At 39.3% G+C, this 20,534-nt stretch overlaps 1 protein-coding gene across 2 annotated transcripts; it reads left to right on the plus strand.

The window, feature by feature from the left end:
* Positions 1-1,294: 1,294 nt before the first annotated feature.
* On the plus strand, positions 1,295-19,471 carry tie1 (tyrosine kinase with immunoglobulin-like and EGF-like domains 1). 2 transcript variants are annotated; one of them, XM_061779892.1, is made up of 24 exons: positions 1,295-1,625; positions 3,256-3,552; positions 3,645-3,755; positions 3,853-4,008; positions 5,370-5,501; positions 6,094-6,234; positions 6,357-6,485; positions 8,638-8,783; positions 9,450-9,594; positions 9,672-9,830; positions 9,958-10,098; positions 11,099-11,401; positions 11,743-12,033; positions 12,735-12,928; positions 13,079-13,225; positions 13,312-13,375; positions 13,496-13,606; positions 14,352-14,542; positions 15,453-15,566; positions 15,766-15,836; positions 16,848-16,888; positions 17,028-17,124; positions 17,195-17,294; positions 17,473-19,471. In XM_061779892.1, exons 1-24 carry the CDS (start codon positions 1,562-1,564, stop codon positions 17,542-17,544), a joined length of 3,417 nt encoding a protein of 1,138 aa, XP_061635876.1. In that variant the 5' UTR covers positions 1,295-1,561; the 3' UTR covers positions 17,545-19,471. The 2 variants fall into 2 exon arrangements, with proteins under 2 accessions (XP_061635876.1, XP_061635877.1); XM_061779893.1 differs by lacking the exon at positions 11,099-11,401.
* Positions 19,472-20,534: the final 1,063 nt, after the last annotated feature.

Below are 20,534 nucleotides of genomic sequence, written 5' to 3' on the forward strand. Positions count from 1 at the left end.
ATATAAAATAATAATCATATTAAATATAGGTCGAACATGATTTGCAAATCATTGTATTCTCTTCTTATTTATGTTTAACACAACGTCCCAACTTCATTGGAATTGGGGTTGTACAAGATACATTTTCAAAGCTTCAATCTTGGGAATGCGTAGTGTTGTGCTTTTTTTCCACCTTATTGCAGTAGTGGATAAGAATTTGTGAATATATCAAGTACGACATTTTACTGTTGTTTTACCCTTCACTGATCGATCACTTCATACTGCAGGTAAAGCTGCACAATTTGACAAAGCGCAATAAAATAAGAAATCTTCTGCAAAGAATTTGTTTATTTTACACTTTGTTTTATGGGGAATCTAGCATACAAATGAATATTTCTTGGAGGCTGAAGGAACCTAAGTGAACTACTGAAATTGAAAACAGGAAATTTCAAACAATAAGGAGTAGGGTCAACTCATAGTTGATTGTCTGAAGCTGCAAGGAAACGTAAAAAAAACATCAAATCAGTGTCACACTTATTGCCGAGTAAATGAGAAAAGGCATGTGTGAGTGGATATTTCAAAGTCAACCTTTTAAATAATCAGAGACAAAATACCAGTAGACACAACAATCATATTGTTCATTATTTCCTGAGAGTTAGGTTGGGGGGAGTACGGACTCTAAAGCTGCGGGGATGGGAACAAACTCACTGAAGTGAAAGAACAAAGATGTTGCATTTGGCAAAACATTATACCAGCTGCAATATATCCAGTGCTTGTTTTCCAGTATCTGTGCAAAGAAAAACCTGCAGCAGCAATAAGATACGACGTCAGCCTTGTCAGAATCAGTGTGTTTTCATTTCTAACCCATTTCATTGCTGTTGTGGCAAACCATAACAACAGTTCTCATAGGGAATTTAGTCAACAGGACACCGCCTCCACCGAGACCCAAAACACTCCATGAACATGCACACATTTTTAAAATGGGCACACGTTATTTGACCCAAAGCTTGTGATTGATGCGTGAACAGCTTAACAAAGCATATCAAAGTCTCTAAGGTGCAGACATTCTCAGATGTTTTCTCATGTTTTAACATTAAAATGCACAGTTTTCCAGTGTTACTTTACTTGAACCTTGTAATAATCATCACAAATTATTCAATTATTCATATTATCAGATGACTTCACACTTCAAGCATATCGACTGTTCAAACACTTTAGAGAGACAAAGTTGAAAGTCATAACAAGGCTACATGAATGAGAATGAGGAGATGCGGAGCGCCAGCGGCGTTCCGCTGTCTGTGACGCTCTTCCTTCCTTTCCCACCCAGAGAAAACGGAGCCTCGGGGTGAGTTTAATCGCGGCTTGCTTTTCAATCTCTACAGGAGCGCCGTTACCTAAGACATCGAACGCCCTTTTCAGGAGATTACTTTGTTTGGGACATTTCGCCGAGGTATGCGTAAAAAGGCGCACCGTTCGCCGTGACGCATGGCCACTGCTTTTGACGTACGCTACTGACAACTCTTCCAGTAGTCGATTAACAGTCACACTGGGGGAACTATTTACGAACAGTCACCTTTTGTCAATGAGGATTCCAAACAGTATGAAGCTCGTGTGCCTGTGGGTGTTGTGCATCGTGGATCTGGCAGGTAAGCATGACAATGAACCACTTGAATATCCACTCTTCCATGAATAAATATTAACATCCAAGTCACTTTCTTTTTTGTTTTATTGGTACCTTCAATATATGGTTTAACATTTAGAGAAATATGTTATTTTTAAGTCACGAGGACTCTCAAGCAAAATTTGAACCCTCTTGAGGGGAAAGGAGCTCATCCATGTTTCCTGGCATTGTTCTGTGGATCTGGGGCCTGAGGAATGTTGGATAAACTGACATTATTGGTTCAGGACCTGGTTCATTATTGTACATTCCAAAAGGTTTGTGAGTAATGAGAGGCTACACATTCCTTCATTAAGTTTTGTGTTTTAATTTTAGTGTTTTTTTTAAACGACACTTTTCGATTTGATTATGATGACATTTTATGGCATGATTAATCAAATATATAAGTATCCACATACTCTGTTTAGCAGTATCCCATTCGTTGACCAGCCACAATATTATGACCACTTGCACAATAAGAATAGTATTTAAAACAGGAACTGCATTAAATATTCTGCCTGTGATACAATACAGTTCTATTCTACTGCAAACAACAATCATGAACATATTGTGAAATGGATAAATCTCTGAGAGTGTCAAACAAAACTTAACATTCTTTGCAATTCAGAATATTTATTACAGCTCTCGTGTTGATATCATTATATTGTACAAGTGGGATATACGATCTTTTGGCTGATAGGTTGGTAGATAGGTACTGCATAAATCCATCAACAAAAACCAGGTGTAAACTTCAACAATACATTATTATAATTATTATTATTGTTATTGTTATTGTTATTATTAGTAGTAGTAGTAGCAGTAGTAGTAGTAGCAATACAGGTATACACATCACATGACTGTGTGTGTCATAGAGAGAAAGAGTACGAGAGAGATGGGGGATTGACGGATAGAGAATCTTTTAGAAAAACGTATTTTGATCGATACAAATTCATATGGTAATTTCTTACTACTACAAGAAAGAACTACTCATGGAAAACAATGGAGATGGTGATGATGCTGATGTTTTCAGACAGCTAAATTCATGCCACATATTTTATACTATACAGTCGTTGAAGTTTGAACTTTGAGTAACTCTTTAATATATATTTATTTTCTATTCTCAAGCTAAAATAAAATAAAATCCAGTACATGTGTTCTCCATCGTACATCCATCCAACAATTTTCTATACCGCTTGTCCTCATTAAGATTGCAGGTGAGCTGCTCACTCTGGGTGAGACTAGAGGCGGGATACACCCTGGACTGGTCTCCAGCCAATCGCAGGGCACATACAGACAAACAACCATTCACACCCACGATAAGCAAGTTAAAGACTTTAAGTAGCCCAACATGCATGTTTTTGGAATGTGGGAGAAAGTCAGAGTGGCAGGAGAGAAACCACACAAACACAGGGAGAAAATGCAAACTCCACAGAGGAGGGCAAGATTCAAACCCTGAACCTCTGCAGAACTGTGAGGCAGATGTTTTCACTACTCCGTCACTGTGCTGCCACTACACGGATTATTTTAATCTAAAATGTTTGAAGCAATTGAACAAATCCTAAATATGTTGCTTTTGCCCGACTATTGGATTGCTTTAATGCCAAACTCATGTCTTACAGATGCTGTAATTGACTTAACAATGATATCCACAGCAGAGGTCATCCAAGTGAATCACTTCTCCATCTCATGTATTAACGGAGAGCGCACCCCTGCCCATGTGGAACTGGACATTAAAAGAGACAACAAAATCCTCATATTCCCAAAGATGCCAAACTTCAAACTACATAAACCAAGGAACAAGAAAGTTGTGGCCAGAGAGTTCAGAGATTTGGATAACATTGGTATTTTTTACTGTGACTCAACCCAGGAAGTTCCTCCGCTTGAGACAGTCACAATGATAAACAACTTTGGCAGAGGTGCGTTCACCTTTTTTTCTGCTATTCCTACAAATGTGTTTTGATTTCAGCTTCATTTGTGAGAAATAACTGCATGTGTGTGTTATTCACAGCAAATTTTGTTCCGACTCACCTGACAATAACTGTTAATAAAGGGGAAACAGTTCACCTCAGCATGGTGCTCCTGAGTTCCCAAAAGAGGGATGTGACCTGGAAGTACAATGGTAAGCCAGTTTTTTTCACACGTTCACTAAAAAAAAAAAAAACATCCTGTTGCAGGATACATTGAAGTCTATGTCAACAACAATGTACTTTGTGTAGGAAATTACTATTACATGACTCACTGGAACGACATGGTCAACCGCACTGCTGTGCTGACAGTGGAGAACGCAGCTTTTGCTAATCAAGGCATCTATAGTGCCAGCTATGTAGGGGACAGTCCTCTTCAGGGCGCCTGGATGAGACTCATTGTCAGAGGTTTGTTAGCTCCTCTCATACATCCGCTGAAACTGAAAGACATCCATCATAATAGATTTGAACACCTCAAGCACCAGATGTAGCAATACGTTTAATGGCAGACAGATGCTCATGCAACATACACTTTGGTCATGCATGTAATAGGCAAGGCCACAAAATAGATTTCCATCAGCTTTTACAGCTGTAATGCTCAATAAATCAGTCAACTGTAGTATCAGTATGAACTGGGCAACGGTAAATTGGCTCCATTTGTTTGTCCATTTGAGGACATGGGTAATGCGCACAAAGACACACATTGAGGTACAATTAATAATTATATAATGTGTACTATAAATCTTATTCATAAACTAGAATGTGCACGAGGACACAATAACATTATTTGATCCGCCACTACAGTAAATGAATGTAAAGAGACAATGTGGTGGCTTTAGTGTTTTGAATCTACCTTCTCATACGCAATTCTGGGATTTATGTTGTCCCCTTGCTAGATGTATTCATCTTAATGATTAGCCTAACCTGTCCGAGATGCACACTGCCTCTGCTGTCTGTTGAGATTTAATTGAACTAATCATATGCTAATGTGACATGTGGTTAAAATTTCCATTGGTTTCACCCTAAAATATGACTGTATATTAAATTATTTGAGATGTAGTTTTATTTTTTCTAATACCATGCCTCTACCATGAGACTGAATGAAGCAAAACATTTACTGTAAACTGTTTTTGTCATGCAGTGCAGTTCTATACCATTGTAAACTACAAACACAACAACAAACACATTTTTAGCTGAATTAATTATTTCCTCCTCTTAATACTCAGCACTTCTGGAGCTTGCATCATATCTAATTGAATTGTGCAAATGTACCTAATGGTGTGCCTGCACACGTATGAACAGAATTGTGAAGAAGTTTCAAATCCGCAGTATATTGCCCAATTGTCTCCCTCGTTATTATTGCAACACTTGGAAAGTCATATTTAGGGAAAAAATTAAGGAGAGCGGCTATTGTGCACATTGAATGAGGTGTAAAATCACTGCAGGGATTGTCCACATGCTGTACTTTGTTATTCTTAAGAGACATTGGTCAGCCATCTCCACCCGCCATCTGTTCTGCTTTAGGATTTTGGTTTTCTTGTTATTTCTCAATTCCTGTGTGCGTTGTATGTCATAATCTGATTCCGTGAACATCTCATAAATATGTGTATAAAAAAAAAAAACTGTCAAAATACATTACACTAGTTTATAGCCAAAAGTAGATGCAGTTAGACAAAATAAATCCCAACATTATATTTGGAATTGAGTAGGATGAAGTCTTGAATGTTAAAATTGATTACAAGTAAACAACTTGAAAACCATTTTTGTAGATTGTCCAAATAAGAAATGGGGTCCTGACTGTGACAAAGACTGTCCAGAATGCCTCAATGGTGGCGTATGCCAAGATGTGGATGGAGACTGTATCTGCCCTCCCGGATTCATGGGAACACGCTGTGAGACAGGTTGGTACTCAACAAACATAACATTCAACAATGCATTGCTGAATTGATGACAAATCGCTATTCCCCCCCCCCCCCCCCCCCCCCCCCTCCTGCCATTCCAAACATGTTTGCACAAGCAAAAAAGATCGGTTCTGTTAGTCGGCGTTCATTTTGCCTGAAGCTCATTATAATGATTACGGATAGCGGTGCTGTTTGCACCTGCCTTTCAGGCGCAGTATTTCAGGATGCAAAAGAGCCCATCGCAATTTTTCTCAGGTTTGTTAAATCACATTGCTCATGCTAAATGAATCTATTTGCACATAATCCTTCCAGAACACTCAAAATTAACTGCTCTGAAATTTTGGGTGTTTGGCAGACGAATCCTGGTTGCGCCCGGTTAATAGATCAGCTTCCACATCTATTTATGTGAGAAATCAAGTTTGCACCCATTTTTGAACACGCAAACGTTTAGTAAATCAGGCCCTATGTGTTATCTGAGAACCTCAGATAAAGATTGCTGGGGTCAAAATATACATATCACATATACCGAAATTGACTGTATCTCCTCCTAATTTAAAAATAACACATTTTATTATTCTCTGATGGTTTGTAGCCTGCAGAGAAGGAATGTTTGGCCGAAACTGCCAAGAGTCGTGCAGCTCAGAGCTGAACTGCAAGGGCCTTCGATTCTGCCTACCAGACCCTTATGGCTGTTCTTGTGGTAGCGGCTGGTATGGGAACCGATGTGAGAAGGGTAATCCCGACCTAACTTTATCAGCCCTTGAATAATGTGATTATACTTCAATAATGTACTGTGTGTGTTTCAGCATTTTGTTACAGTTTATTTGTACACATTTGGTTCTTTTTTATTATCAGCCTGCCATAATGACATGTATGGACCAGACTGCAGGCTGAGCTGTAGATGTCAGAATGGAGGAGTATGCAATCGCTTTAGTGGATGTCAGTGTCCCACTGGATGGAGGGGACAAAACTGTGAAAAGTCTGGTAAGTTTTACATCAGCATCAAAGAGGCTTTCTCAACTGATAGACTCTTCACAGTTAATATTACAAAATCACACAAAAAATAAATAAATACTTTGGCATGAGCCTCATTAAAGGTCCAATATATTACCAAACCAACTTTTTCTAGTATTAGAGATGTTACATTGGCTTTGTGGTGCCTCAGTAAACATGTAAAATATGAATTAAAATCATCCACGCATTCCTAAGTTGCAGACATTTTTCTGCCGAGAGGCCTGAAATCAGGTCAATTTCTTGAGCTTATCTATGTCACTAGTGAAGATCTCCGCCAACATCTCCGCCCCCGAGCCAGCGCTGTCAGCATAACAAGCATGTGTGCTCTCACAAGTGGGTCTGGAGGCAACTAATGAGAGGAAAGGGGATTGTCTTACCCAAATATGGACAAAGCAGATACAAAACTGAGTCAAACAGAAGTAGCTGTCAGAGGGACCTTTTCTGGACACTAGTATAACAAAACTATTATGTTTTTTACAGTTTTATACTAAGTCCGTTTTAGAGCGTCACTCTATAGAGGTCTAAATAGCCAAAATATGGCACCTTTAACAATACTGCCACATTCCTCTTCCAGATAGGGCAAAGATTTAGCTAATGTAATGTTACCTAATGTTATCTGCTACTTGTTCTACAAGTCTTTAAAAGTAGCAGAACTTTCCAAGCAAACACCCAAACCAAGAAACAGCGGATATGCCAGGTTTTATTTGTGTGTAAAAAAATAATAATAACAATAATAAAAAACAAGACCGAGATGAATCTTTTCAGAACCTTTTCCGCCTTTAATGTGAACTGTTACAACTTAATTTAAAAACAAACTGTTTTCAAGGGGATATTTTATAAATATAAATATAAAATAATGTGTATGTATAAATGTGCACACTTTCTTATAAATGGGGATGTTGCTGTGAACAGAGCTGACTGATTACATTCAGTCATAATAAATCTCATAGACATAATGCTGTCATGGACATAATGCTTCTCATGATTTAAAACAGTTCCCAGGTGTGTTAATAACATGTCTGTGACATCATCAAGAATCAAAGATCAAGAATTATAGTCAACCGTTCACCCTCTTTTTAGACCCTTATTGAAATGAACCTTCTTTAAAGGGGGCATCACAGTCTCATACAAAGGATCCGCTGCTCACCCCAAGCATTATGGGCTCCATTGTGGGCTGTGCTAGAGCGAGAATGGCTATCATTACCATATTGACTCGGGCAGCCTACTTGTTGAGGCCCGACTTTAAAAGTGTGAGTCCAAAGAGGCAAGTGCATGCAAGCCCCCATAAGGACAGTAGATGCATGGATTGTACTTTAAGTCCTGGAGGCAGTACCAAGCCACAGAATTACACTTGTGAACTAGTGTACGGAGCCATGCATGTGACGGATGCAACAAGCACATCACTGATCCCAAATAAAGTTGTTCTAGTATGATTGAAAAAGAGTATCGTTAGTGCAAAACTAGTCACTGAGGCTGTGAATAGGTAAGCAGCAACATGTGACAACAAAGTGATGATGATGTACTGAAGAGTCACACTCGGGAAAAGTAATTTTGGATTGATTTCCGAGTCGCACAAATCAATAAAATGAAATATCAAAATCACAGATCTCCGGCCATTTTTAAATCTGTCATTATTATACTGTTATGATTTCAAGTTTTTGCCATCAGAGGTCACCACAGTGAGTCACACTTTGTTTGGCCCAATTTGTACTCAGTATGCACTTCCTGACACAACCCACTGAATGTTTTTATCCGGACTTGAGACCGGAAGTGGCTCGGTTTTGGGGCACTGGCCAGGATTCAAATCTGTGCGAAAGGCAGCAGCATGTACCGCAATACTACGACAGCAAGATATCCTTATTATAACTAAGCATGAAATCAAGTACGAAAAATATTGAAAAATATCTTTGGTTCATAAATTCATAACCCAATAATAAAAAGGCAAGGCACTTTTTTCATTTTAGATTCTCAAGTGAATATCAAATGAAATGTTTGATAACATTCATTAACCCAGCTGTCCAAAAAGTATTATAATGGTTCTATTAAAATCTGTATTTTGTCAGCTTATTTGTCATCATTCTTTCTTCTATTTTTATGAAACACCTAACGCGTCTCTTACCAGACCGGGCCCCAGAGATTCTGGACTTGGATAGTAATTTGGAGTGGAATCTCAATTCCAGCCCAAAGATCTATTGCTCTGCCACAGGCAATCCTCTGCCCAGTCATAACAGCATTGAGCTCCGAAAGTTGGACAGCACTGTGCTGAAGGTGAGTAGACCAACAATTATCCCCCCCAAATTCACTATGAAACTTGAACTTCCCACACTGAATACCCTAAAATCTATCAAACGTCTTTGTAACCATTGCCACCACACAGCAAAGTGCAAAAGGGAAATATGTTTCCATTGTTTTCTCGAGACAATTAAGTAATCTTTAAAAAATTTAAAAATACAGCTTCTAACACCAGAAGTGATGCGCATTTCGCCCTAACTTTTGTGGGAGAATATGGCTCAAAAGTCACACTAATAATTAGAGGTGGGGCCGTCGTCATGATTTACATCCCAAGGTGTCATCGTATCACTTGAGACCTCAGTATACAGAACTTAACAAAATCCCATTACAGCCAGTATGAAAGCATCAACCGGCACACTTTGCTTTTTATTGAACTTTTTGGCTCTTTTATCCCCACATTTATTCTATAAAAAAAAATACTACATTAAAAAAAGGTAGTAGTAGAGAGAGAAGAAAATGTGAAAAACAAGAAGAACATACTGCATACTGAAAATTAGAGCACCATCCAGGAACAGATTGTGTTCCACCTTTAAGGTTCCACTGTCAAATTAGGCTGTTTTACAGCAGCATGTGTTTCACTGCATTTTCGGATTAATATGTTTTATCTGTCTACTTTTCACCATTCATGTATTGCACTCTCAGGCATCACACACTGTCATGGATTCTAATAAAAGTATAGCCATGTTTGAAATTCCACGTCTGAGTGCTGAACAAGGAGGATTGTGGGAGTGCAGGGTGTCGACCAACGGAGGCCAGGATTCCCGTAAATTCAATCTTACCATTAAAGGTCTGTCCGAATGAATTTCAATCATACATTAGAAGAGAAGAACGTGACAGCACAGGCTTTATCTCATTCTTGTTCAGAGCCACCAGTTCCCACCACTGCTCCCATACTGCTGGAAAAGAGGAGTAAGCAGCTACTTGTGATGCCTATGGACTGCCACAGAGGAGATGGGCCCATTGTCTCCACCACGCTCCTCTACAAGCCTGTCGAAAATGAAGATTCTTGGTCCTCCATAATTGGTAAAGATATCATTCATGATGAGACTTACTACTACTGCTACGAACTATAAATCAAAGTTGGAGTACAAATCCTTCACTGAGGCAGTCATCCAAGGCGGAGTCATCGTTCCTTTGTGTTTTCTTCCAGTGTACAGTGACAAGGAGCCCATAACACTGATGAACCTGGAGCCTTCAACACGCTACCGTGTGCGGGTACAGCTGACTCGCCCTGGCGCAGGAGGTGAAGGGGCCCCGGGGCCAGAGGCCATTATGGAGACTGATTGTCCTGGTAAGACCGACAGACAAACAGACTTTGACAGACAATTGTTCAATTTGACTTGAAAATTAAATACAGGGCGGCACGGTGGCCGACTGGTTAGAGCGTCAGCCTCACAGTTCTGAGGACCCGGGTTCAATCCCCGGCCTCGCCTGTGTGGAGTTTGCATGTTCTCCCCGTGCCTGCGTGGGTTTTCTCCGGGCACTCCGGTTTCCTCCCACATCCCAAAAACATGCATTAATTAGAGACTCTAAATTGCCCATAGGTGTGACTGTGAGTGCGAATGGTTGTTTGTTTGTATGTGCCCTGCGATTGGCTGGCAACCAGTTCAGGGTGTACCCCGCCTCCTGCCCGATGACAGCTGGTATAGGCTCCAGCACGCCCGCGACCCTAGTGAGGAGAAGCGGCTCAGAAAATGGAAATTAAATACAGTTATATTGTGTGTGGCTAAAAATATAAAATAGGTGTAAAAGTGGGACACCCTATCAGATATGTTGCCGTCTGCCATGCAAAACATGCTCCGGGGATCCTGAGCAAAAGGTCCAGGAGAGCAATGAATCCCAAAGTGTTTAAAGGGTTTGTCTGCTCCGATGAAACTTAAAAATCTTGGGCCAATTATCAGCGGTATGTGTGGAGGAAACTAGTGTCTGCTGAGTAGCAACTTGCCCGAGACATTATTGTGCACTTTAAGTGCAGAGGATAATTGCAGGAGTCATATATTGTATCATGTATCTCTGGCATAGAATCTATGCATTGCCATCAAATTGTCTGTGAGCTCTTCAGGAAGTTCTTTGGACCTCATGATTTCATTTTGACTCTGTTGTGCTGTGGGGTCTTAAGTTTGAGATAATGGTGTGCCTCCTCTGAGAATAAGGCTGCAAATGCAGAAATAAAAGTGATGTAGGTCAGAATACTTTGGAATGTATCTTAGTGGACACTTTAGGAAAGAAGTTCACTTTATTACAAGGCTGTTAGCACCTCTCAGTTCATCCTGTGTTCTCTGTCACTGCAGAGCCCACAGTCCAACCTGAGATTGACATCAGCACGGTGGAAGGTCGCAATGTCACTGTGCGATGGCGACTGCCCAGCAACAGTGGTATTAATGTCGAGACAGCCAGTGGCTTTTTAGTGCAGCTCGTCGGGCCACCGCCCCACAGTGAAAAACTCCTGGAGGGGACCACCTTGTTAAATGTTCTGTCCAAAAAGTTCTACAACATGGAGTATCAACAAGACTACAGGGTGGTGGTTCGCCTCATCAACTGTGGCAGCCAGGGGCCTCCTTCCAAGCCCTACCACATCCGCATCAACAGCCAGGGTAAATAGTAATTCAAATGAGTTTGGACAGAAGCAAAACTGTACTAAAACGACATCTTAATGATGCACATGCGGTATTTATAAAAATAATGTAGGCTTCTACCAAATAAAGGATGGGATCCTTAGATTTATGGTGTATGGCTCGTGCTTGCTGGTTGCTTGTGGAGTTTCTCTGTCCACAAACCTTGTGTGAGTTGAGCACAAGTTGAGCAGCTGGATGCCCAATGTGTTTTCAGAACACCTGAGCCCTGATAGATGTGTATTGAAGCCACAAATTTGTTTCATGTTCAATATAGAATCACTCTTAATGGTCCTAACAACTCTCATGCTTTCTTGCCTCAGGCCCATCACCTCCTCGTAATGTCCAGACCGTGTCCGTGTCCCTGTCAGCCATCCAGCTGAAGTGGCAGCCCCCCGAGGATGTTAATGGAGGCGTCATGAAATACGTCATTGAGTACCAGCCAGTCGGCCAAGGGAGCCCACACTTTTGGGTGGACACAGATGACGGGAACAAGACCACGAAAGATGTTACGGCACTCAACGGCAGCACCCTCTACCAGTTCAGAGTGAGGGCTTTTTCCAAGGTGCCAGGGGAGTGGAGCAAGTTTGTTCAAGCCATTACACAAGGGGATGGTAAGTGGATAAGATTCAATCCATGAATAACTTCTGTCAATCGGTTTTGGTATAATGTAAGAAAAACAAAAACTATTTGAAACCCCTGACACTTCAGTTCTGCAGGACTGTAAACTATAACCAAAATAATACATGGTATTTTTAATACCTTTCTGGATTCTGTATTGAATCCCAATATATACGAGTGTCTATCCACATGTATTATTGTAGCGGAATTATTTGCCATACATCAAATTAAAACTTGGACAAGACTGTCTTACTGCCAATTGTTGTTAGATGCAATTTCAGTGATAACTGTCCCAAAAGTTTTTTGCTTAACTAAAAAAAAAAAGAAAAAAAAAGTGATTTATAGCATTATGAGACTAACGTGGTTGAGAAAAGGTATTGTAGCAAAAGGCCAGATACTTAAAAAAAAATAAAAAAAATAAAAAAAATCAACAAATCTAGTCCAGGGTACAGAACATAATGCAGTTGTGTATTTTATTTTTAGGAAAATGTGCTTAGTCCTATCAATCTAAAACCTCCAATGAATTGCTTTCTACACGTTTGTGTGCCAGTTTTGTGTTTTAGACTGGACCACCCACACAGGTTCCAGAGACACTTAGGATATTACCACAAGGTCCATTTATCTCTTCTGCCTAAAAATCATCTGCTCCTTATTTTTTCTCTCCATCTCTTTTCTCTTCTGCCAAAAAAAAAAGGCCTGGAAAGTTTAACTCCGACCACCCAAGGTGTGGCTCGGAGACCAGCAGGGGACAACTACCAGCTGTTGGTGGCAGTAGTGGGCTCAGTGACGGTCACGTGTGTGACCATCCTGCTGGCACTGCTTGCACTTTTCTTCATCCGCAAAACTCTACTTAACCGCCGTCGCACATTCACCTACCAATCTGGATCGGTAAGGAACTGATCATTTTGCAATGTTTATTTTGTTTTGAATTTCAGAAAGTTAAGGCATTCCTAAATGCTGTTCTAATAGTCCAATTAAATTCATACTGCTTTAATATGTTTGTGTTATTGCTGAGATGAGCCCTGTTGACATCAACAGGGTGAGGAGACAATTCTGCAGTTTAACTCTGGAACTCTGACCCTGACCCGAAGACCTAAGCCCACCCCAGAACCTCTTACTTATCCAATCCTAGAATGGGACGACATTAAGTTTGAAGATGTCATCGGTGAGGGCAACTTTGGACAGGTGTGTCAAATTGGTATTGTCTTCATATGTCACCATCATTTACTTATGTGGTTACATATTTAAGCTATCAATGATGTCATAACCAGGTGATCAAAGCCATGATCAAGAAGGACGGCAACAAGATGAGTGCAGCCATAAAAATGCTGAAAGGTGACCTTCAGTTAAACATAAACAAAACTGTATTTCACATGCAGTTGATGTGTTTTGTGTGTTTTTTTTTTTTGTGGTATTTATTTCACAACACTGTGTCTGTTTCTCATCTCCCTGCAGAGTTTGCCTCAGAAAATGACCACCGAGACTTTGCAGGGGAACTGGAAGTGCTGTGTAAACTAGGCCAGCATCCCAACATCATCAACTTGATTGGAGCTTGTGAGAACAGAGGTGAGGGACTGACATCTAGTGGGCTTTTTTAATGGCCCCCCCCCAAAAAATACGAAGCAATGTTTACTGCAAAGTGTGACATAAACATAGATGTTTTGATGTTTAATCACAATCAATTTCAACATGTTCTAATGTGATTAACTGTTTATTCCTTTTGTTGTTTGCCTCAGCATGTACATTAATCACAGAAAAATGCCATGACACATGATGAAATTAGTATATCCAATAAAAATAGTGTGGGTTATGAAGACTTTTATATTGGGGTTTTCAGCAGTAACTTCATCTGCACATGGAATCCACCACAATGGAGCCATTCAAAATAACCATTGGGTTCTTGGATCATTACATCATCCGTCTATTTATCTTATTGTATAACATTTCTTGACCCCGTTCTGACTGAGCTGTGCATGCGGTATCTGTTTCCCTGCTACATCTTACATCATACAATGCTCTGATTCAGACAGTGTTTGAACAAATAAATTTCAGATGTTTAGAGTAAAGAGTAGCCTCCATTTTTAGGTAATTGTAGAACCAAATCAGTCCTCAAATATAAACATTTAATATTTTCGAACTTGTCATTTGGCCCTTCAAACATCAACAAAATGACAGCTTTGTTGTACTACCAGTTAAGGCTAGCTTTCACAGATTTGAGCAATAATCAAGTTGACATTGTCTGTGGTTTGATTTGCTTTTTCAAGCTGTGTCTCTGCCCTTTTACTAAAAGGAATGTCTTCACCTGTCCCAGGTTACCTGTATATCGCCATAGAATATGCTCCTTATGGGAACCTTCTGGACTTCTTGCGAAAGAGTCGTGTCTTGGAGACTGACCCTGCCTTTGCCAAGGAGCATGGCACAGCCTCTACGCTCACCTCCCAACAATTACTGCAGTTTGCTGTTGATGTAGCGACTGGGATGCACTATCTCAGTGACAAACAGGTAAGACAGTGTGTGGAAGTTAATCTAAACCCATGTATGAACTTTTATTAGGGTCGTTCCAGAACCGGAGGACAATTTAGTAGGCACCAACATTATTGAAAAAAAATCGACCATTTATTTTTAGATTTTCCGTTTGGTTTTTTGGTTTTTGTTTTTGTTGAAAAACAGCTAATGAATCATCATATAATTTGATTCGTCCAGCTCAGCCATCAACAGTACCCCTTTAATGAGATATTTTATTTGTTATATCATATATTTTCATGTGTTTGGCGCAATTCTGTTACAGATACTCAGGCACCTGAAAAACATAATTCAAAAATATTGCTGAATAAATCCCTTAAAATTAAATAAAGAAAGTTATATTTTATTCAAATACTGATGTGATTTTAGTATTACTGTAATCATAGTAACAGGGTTTCCAAGTGATATTGTTGCAAATTAATATAATAATATGTTCTAGAGTTTTTGCACAAGAGTAGGCTCCATGCTAGTTATGTTAGCTGCTATACCAACTGGTAATAAGGTAATGTAGTATATATAATGAAAAAAAGAAAACTTTGATATTAATATGTCTTTTTCTGCTACTATAAGTAAGAGGGTTGTGTTGGTTTGAGAGACACCCTCAGTTTTGGTTGAACTCATGGAAAAATACAAATATGAAAACAGGGGACTTACCTTTGGTCGACCGTGGTCAGAGCAATTAGCTTAATCATGTCTTTTCTGCTAAGTTGTGTAGTTCGTTTTTTTTTTCTCTTCCTAAAAATATTTGCGTCTATGTCGAGAGAAAACGTCAGCGTATAAGGCATCTTTATAAAAACAAATTAATTGTGTGCTCAAAATCAATAGATTCTTCTGGCATTGTTCCCTGCAATAATTTCCCTCTTCTCCTTCTCCACTCATTTCAAATCAGTTCATTCACAGAGATTTGGCCGCCAGAAATGTCCTTGTTGGCGACAACCTTATGGCAAAGATAGCAGACTTTGGTCTGTCCCGTGGTGAGGAGGTTTATGTTAAGAAGACAATGGTAAGTATTGCGTGAATTCGATTTTGATTTAGATTTGATCAAATTTCCTTATTGGTGAGCCAGTTGGAGACGATGATCGGCAGGGGTTAGTCGTGTCTGTAACAAGTGTGGAGATACATAGATATCAATGTTGAAGTTACAACGAGGACAACATTGTCAACACCCATTTAGCATGATCGTGATATTGTGTTGCTTCCAGGGTAGGTTGCCTGTTCGTTGGATGGCCATTGAGTCTCTGAACTACAGTGTGTATACAACCAAAAGTGATGTGTGAGTAACAATTACATCTTCCGTCAATAGAAAAAGAAAAGAAAAAGAGAATTTTTCACAAAAGGCCAAGCTCAACAGTGTTAATTTGTGTAACCATTATATTTCTGCACTATATATGGTAACAATATTTCAGAGACAGTATTAGTGCAGGTGGAACAGTGGGCAACTAGTTAGCACATCTGCCTCATAGTTCTGAGGACACGGGTTCAAATCACCTGTGTGGTGTTTGCACGTTCTCCCCGTGCTTGCGTAGGTTTCCTCCCTGTGAATGTGAGTGCAAATCGTTGTGTGTTTATATGTGCCCTGCGATTGGCTGGCAACCAGTTCAGGTTGTACCCTGCCTCTTGCCCAGTCAGCTCGGCTAGGCGCCAGCACACCTGCGACCCTAGTGAGGATTAGCGGCATGGAATACGGATGGATGGGCTATTGGTGCACACAGTGGTATGAAAATCCTTGGCTGAGACATCAAAGTAAAAACAATTTCTAAAGTAGCTCGTATGATGACACCAAAAACTACTTATTTCACCCTCTTGTGAGTTTTAAACTCTGCCGACCACAGAAAACGGCTACCAAGGCAGAACAACAAATCATCCCCCTGTCACTGGAGAGATGATAGTAGTGTGTTAAGTGTGATAAGCACAACCAGGAAGTCTGGGTGAAACATTGCAGACGTTGATACGTCAACTGGAACCTATTTATATGCACTGAAAAACAAAGTTGGAAGAGGAGGCAGAGCTGGTTATAGAGTCACAGCGACATGTAAACATCAGCAGTATTTGAATAAATGAAAACAGAGAAACAACTAACAAAATTATGGATTTGAAGACATCCAGTAGACATAATGACACATATGACAACAATTTGAATCCAATCAAATGGTACACTTTATAAGGCAAGAATTTTACACTTGGATTGGAATGAATTACAGTCCTGAAGTCCATTTTGCATGCCACATAACTTTTAAGTCATAACAGCTGCACTGTTAAAGATTTCCATGATCTTTGTTCTCAGGTGGTCTTTTGGAATTCTCCTTTGGGAGATTGTAAGCCTAGGCAAGTAAACCCACTATTTTACTTGAACCCTAATAATCAAATCAAAATAATAGTCCATTTAAATGACAGCCTTTCACAATTCTCTATGATACAATGGCTTCTAAACACTTTCATGATAGCATTTGTGCATGTGTGTCAGGTGGCACGCCATACTGTGGAATGACGTGTGCTGAGCTTTATGAAAAACTGCCACAAGGCTACAGGATGGAGAAGCCCAAGAACTGTGATGATGAAGTGTAAGTCATATTTTCACTCCTTTATTCAGTCTGTTATCCTGACCATATGAGTCAACTTGATTGGTCCCAGGTATGAGCTGATGAAACAGTGCTGGAGGGATCGGCCGTATGAAAGACCCCCTTTTTCCCAAGTCTCGGTGCAGCTCAACAGGATGCAAGAGGCCAGGAAGGTAAAAATAAAAAAAAATAAAAAGAAGAAGCCCAGGCTTCTTTGTAGGAATTTTATATGTAACACATTATTTTAAAAATATATGTAGGCCGTGCATGTTTGTTGGAAATATAAACCAATTCAAGAAGACTAATAATGCCTAAAATGTGCCACTTTTGATAAATACTTCCTTTTTCTAGGCCTATGTGAACATGGCGCTTTTCGAGAACTTTACTTACGCTGGAATAGATGCTACTGCGGAGGAGGCCTGACTACCAGCCCCCCCAGGCCCTGGCATGCCACGTAACCTCAAGAGGAAGCCCAAACGATTGTCACCACGTTACTGCCACCTCCTCGCTGCTAACCACAGAGAAAGGAGGACAAGACGTGCTTTCAAAACCACCCAGCTATAGACGGAGGACTGTGAAAGGACACTGAGTGAACGTATCCGAGGCATTCGCAGATGTGGAGCGTGGCCTCGGATGGAGGCAATCACTACCAACCCGTCATATTGAGGAGAGTCAAATCATCGGGCTTCTTGTTGTTGAAGATGTTACACTTTTGACTGAGTGTCAAAGGTCATGGAGTTGTGTGGCCTACTAAAACACCACAGGGTCTGTGGGGTGCTTATGCTGGACCTTATTTGCTCTCTGTTCTCCCAGAGGAACGGACATGGAGTGAATGACAATCATTTCACTTCTTGGACTGTTAGAAACATACAATGTAGCACTTAACACCAGCCTTTTTTTAATACACTCTGTGTATTATCACTGCCATGTGAACTACTGTACAGTATACTGTACTGTGTGTGTATATATCTATATATATCTATATCTATATATATCTATATCTATCTATATATATATATATATATATATATATATATATATATATATATATATATATATATATATATATATATAATTGTGTTTTGTTATCAAAACCTCCTATAGCCTGAATGTATTAGTCAGCACAAATGCACTAATGGTTATATGAATGTTTAAGGACACACATTTGTTTTTGTGTGTGGTTTTGGTCTTTTGTTCACCTGCAAATTATTTTATGTCACTGTTTGGAACACTAAACTCACTTTTTTAGTGTTTTCGTTAAACGTAAAAACCTGCGTTTCATGTTTTATTTTTCTAATTTCTATTTTTTCTCCCTTGTCTAATACAACCAGAAGCAATGGAAGTGGGGTGGGTGGCGGCGTAACTTCCAAATTCCAACAAAGAAGGCAACCATGCTGAAAATTTAAAAACACATCATTGTTTTCAAAGATAGCGATGCTTTAATCAATTTACAAAATGTAGCAGATACAACTAAATATAGCACCAACAAAATTATATATGAGTTTGATTATATTGTATAAAACTATTTAAAGAACAATTCCATATCATTAAGTAACTAGGTATACAAACATTGACATGAAAATCTCATGAGCACATAACATGGTACAGCAAAAGAAATCATTTCTCGTGTTTAAAGTTCCGCAATCAAAAAAAATATTTACATTTCCTGAAATAATGCATAATTGTGCTAGTGATAAGCAACATAATCCCACCCAGTGCAATAAATTAGGGGTGTTAAAACATACCAGATAAAAGTAGCAAAGGGGCACATCAGTTCAAAAAGTGTGGGGCTGCCTGCCCCCAATGCCCCCCTGGTTCTGCCGCCTTTGAATACAATGTAGCTTTTTACCTCTATCTTTTTTGTTTTACTTTTTTATCTTTAATGTTATGTTAATTCCATATTCAAATTTAATTCACTTGTGAGTCCAATTTTCCTATATTTGTCATTGTTTCTTTTAATAGTTTACTGACAGGTTTTACTTATTGTCAGTCTTTTGATGACTAAAATGGCCTCACAGTTCGGGAGAATAACAAATCTTTTGATTTGTCAATGAGAGAGTGTTAAAACTATTTGTGTAAGCGTGGCTGTGACCTTGTGTGAAATATTCATGTAATCATATACAGTATATATAAATCATATTTTTTTCACTGTATAAATGACTTAAGCAGTTATGACATTTCCGCCTACAGTGGCAAATTTTTCCTAGGATTCAAATCATGATCTGAAATGTTTAATTACCTATATGTGTGCAATTAAAAAATTTGTGCTAGAATGTCTCACAGTGGGAATATACAGTACGGTATGTTTTTACATTCACTGAATAAAACTTTTGATACAGTATGTAAACTACGACTATTCTCTGTTGTTGTTGTTTTTTTTTTATATCCTTTCTGTCTACACTCACTATACTGTACCTGTCTTTGTCTTCTGCTATTTTGTGTGTCTATGTTTGCATCTGTGAATACCCATAGAAAAGTGCTTTGCAATCCCAATGTATTATTATCAAACACAAGTAGTTTTAGTACTATATGAACTTAGATGGCTGTTTCTCAGTCACTATTAGTGAGCATTACAGCAACTCGTGCTGAAGTTCTTAACTCATACAGTATCTCCTTTGCTGCCCTAAGATGATGTGTCATCAGTTTCCTTTCTCAATAAACAAACTACGATGTCAGAAGAGTCTGTCAAACATGGCCTTCCTGATGGCTTCCGCAAAGATCACTGCTCAACTATAAGAAGAGAACAACGTTGTGTCTTGTCTGAGACATTGCCTTAATGTACTAAACAAGCCCTCAGTATTTATGGATCATGTTCACAAAGCTCCCTGTCCAAACATTTTATTCATTTATTTTAGTAAAAGAAGTGCATTTCTAGTTAGCAAACTAGCAGTTTGCAGAAAACAGCCTCATGTTGACTTGGCCAGTTGATGCCCCAGAAATGGTAGACCACCAGGGTTTAGTCAGATGAAATGCAATAAATTTACAGTAGATTTACAGTCTGCAGTAAAAGTCCCTGTGGTAAAATGATCACCACAAAATGTGATATAGAGAAAAATCTGCGATACAAAATTAGATCGAGTATGTCACAGTAAACCTGTTTCAGCATAAAAGGGATACAGATTCTCCATTCTCCTTGACCTAGCAGCCGAACAGGACAGGTCTAAAAAAAATAAAAGTATCCATAAAAAAAGTAATCCATATGTATTCACAAAATGTAACCTCTCTGTTTAACACATAGGAAGCACACAAAATGTGCAGTGGGCAACTTTCCAAGGCCTGTGAAGCAGCTGCAGGTTCAAGGGCACATCACAAAGGAGCTGAGTCGTAAACTTGTAGTCCTGTAAAGGGAATTCAACCTGGGGCCTTTTGGTCATTGTGTAACTGCATTTTTTTTTTTAACCACTAAACCACAA

This window comes from Phyllopteryx taeniolatus, chromosome 7 (assembly GCF_024500385.1).
Source record: "Phyllopteryx taeniolatus isolate TA_2022b chromosome 7, UOR_Ptae_1.2, whole genome shotgun sequence".
In the NCBI taxonomy this organism is placed as follows: domain Eukaryota; kingdom Metazoa; phylum Chordata; class Actinopteri; order Syngnathiformes; family Syngnathidae; genus Phyllopteryx; species Phyllopteryx taeniolatus.

Bases quoted from the DNA above. Each gene is read 5' to 3' on its own strand.
- tie1 (XM_061779892.1), top strand. From the start codon at position 1,562: ATGAGGATTCCAAACAGTATGAAGCTCGTGTGCCTGTGGGTGTTGTGC. The intron at 6,486-8,637 runs GTAAGTTTTACA...GTCTCTTACCAG, and splicing joins ACAAAACTGTGAAAAGTCTG to ACCGGGCCCCAGAGATTCTG. The intron at 15,837-16,847 runs GTGAGTAACAAT...CTTTGTTCTCAG, and splicing joins TATACAACCAAAAGTGATGT to GTGGTCTTTTGGAATTCTCC.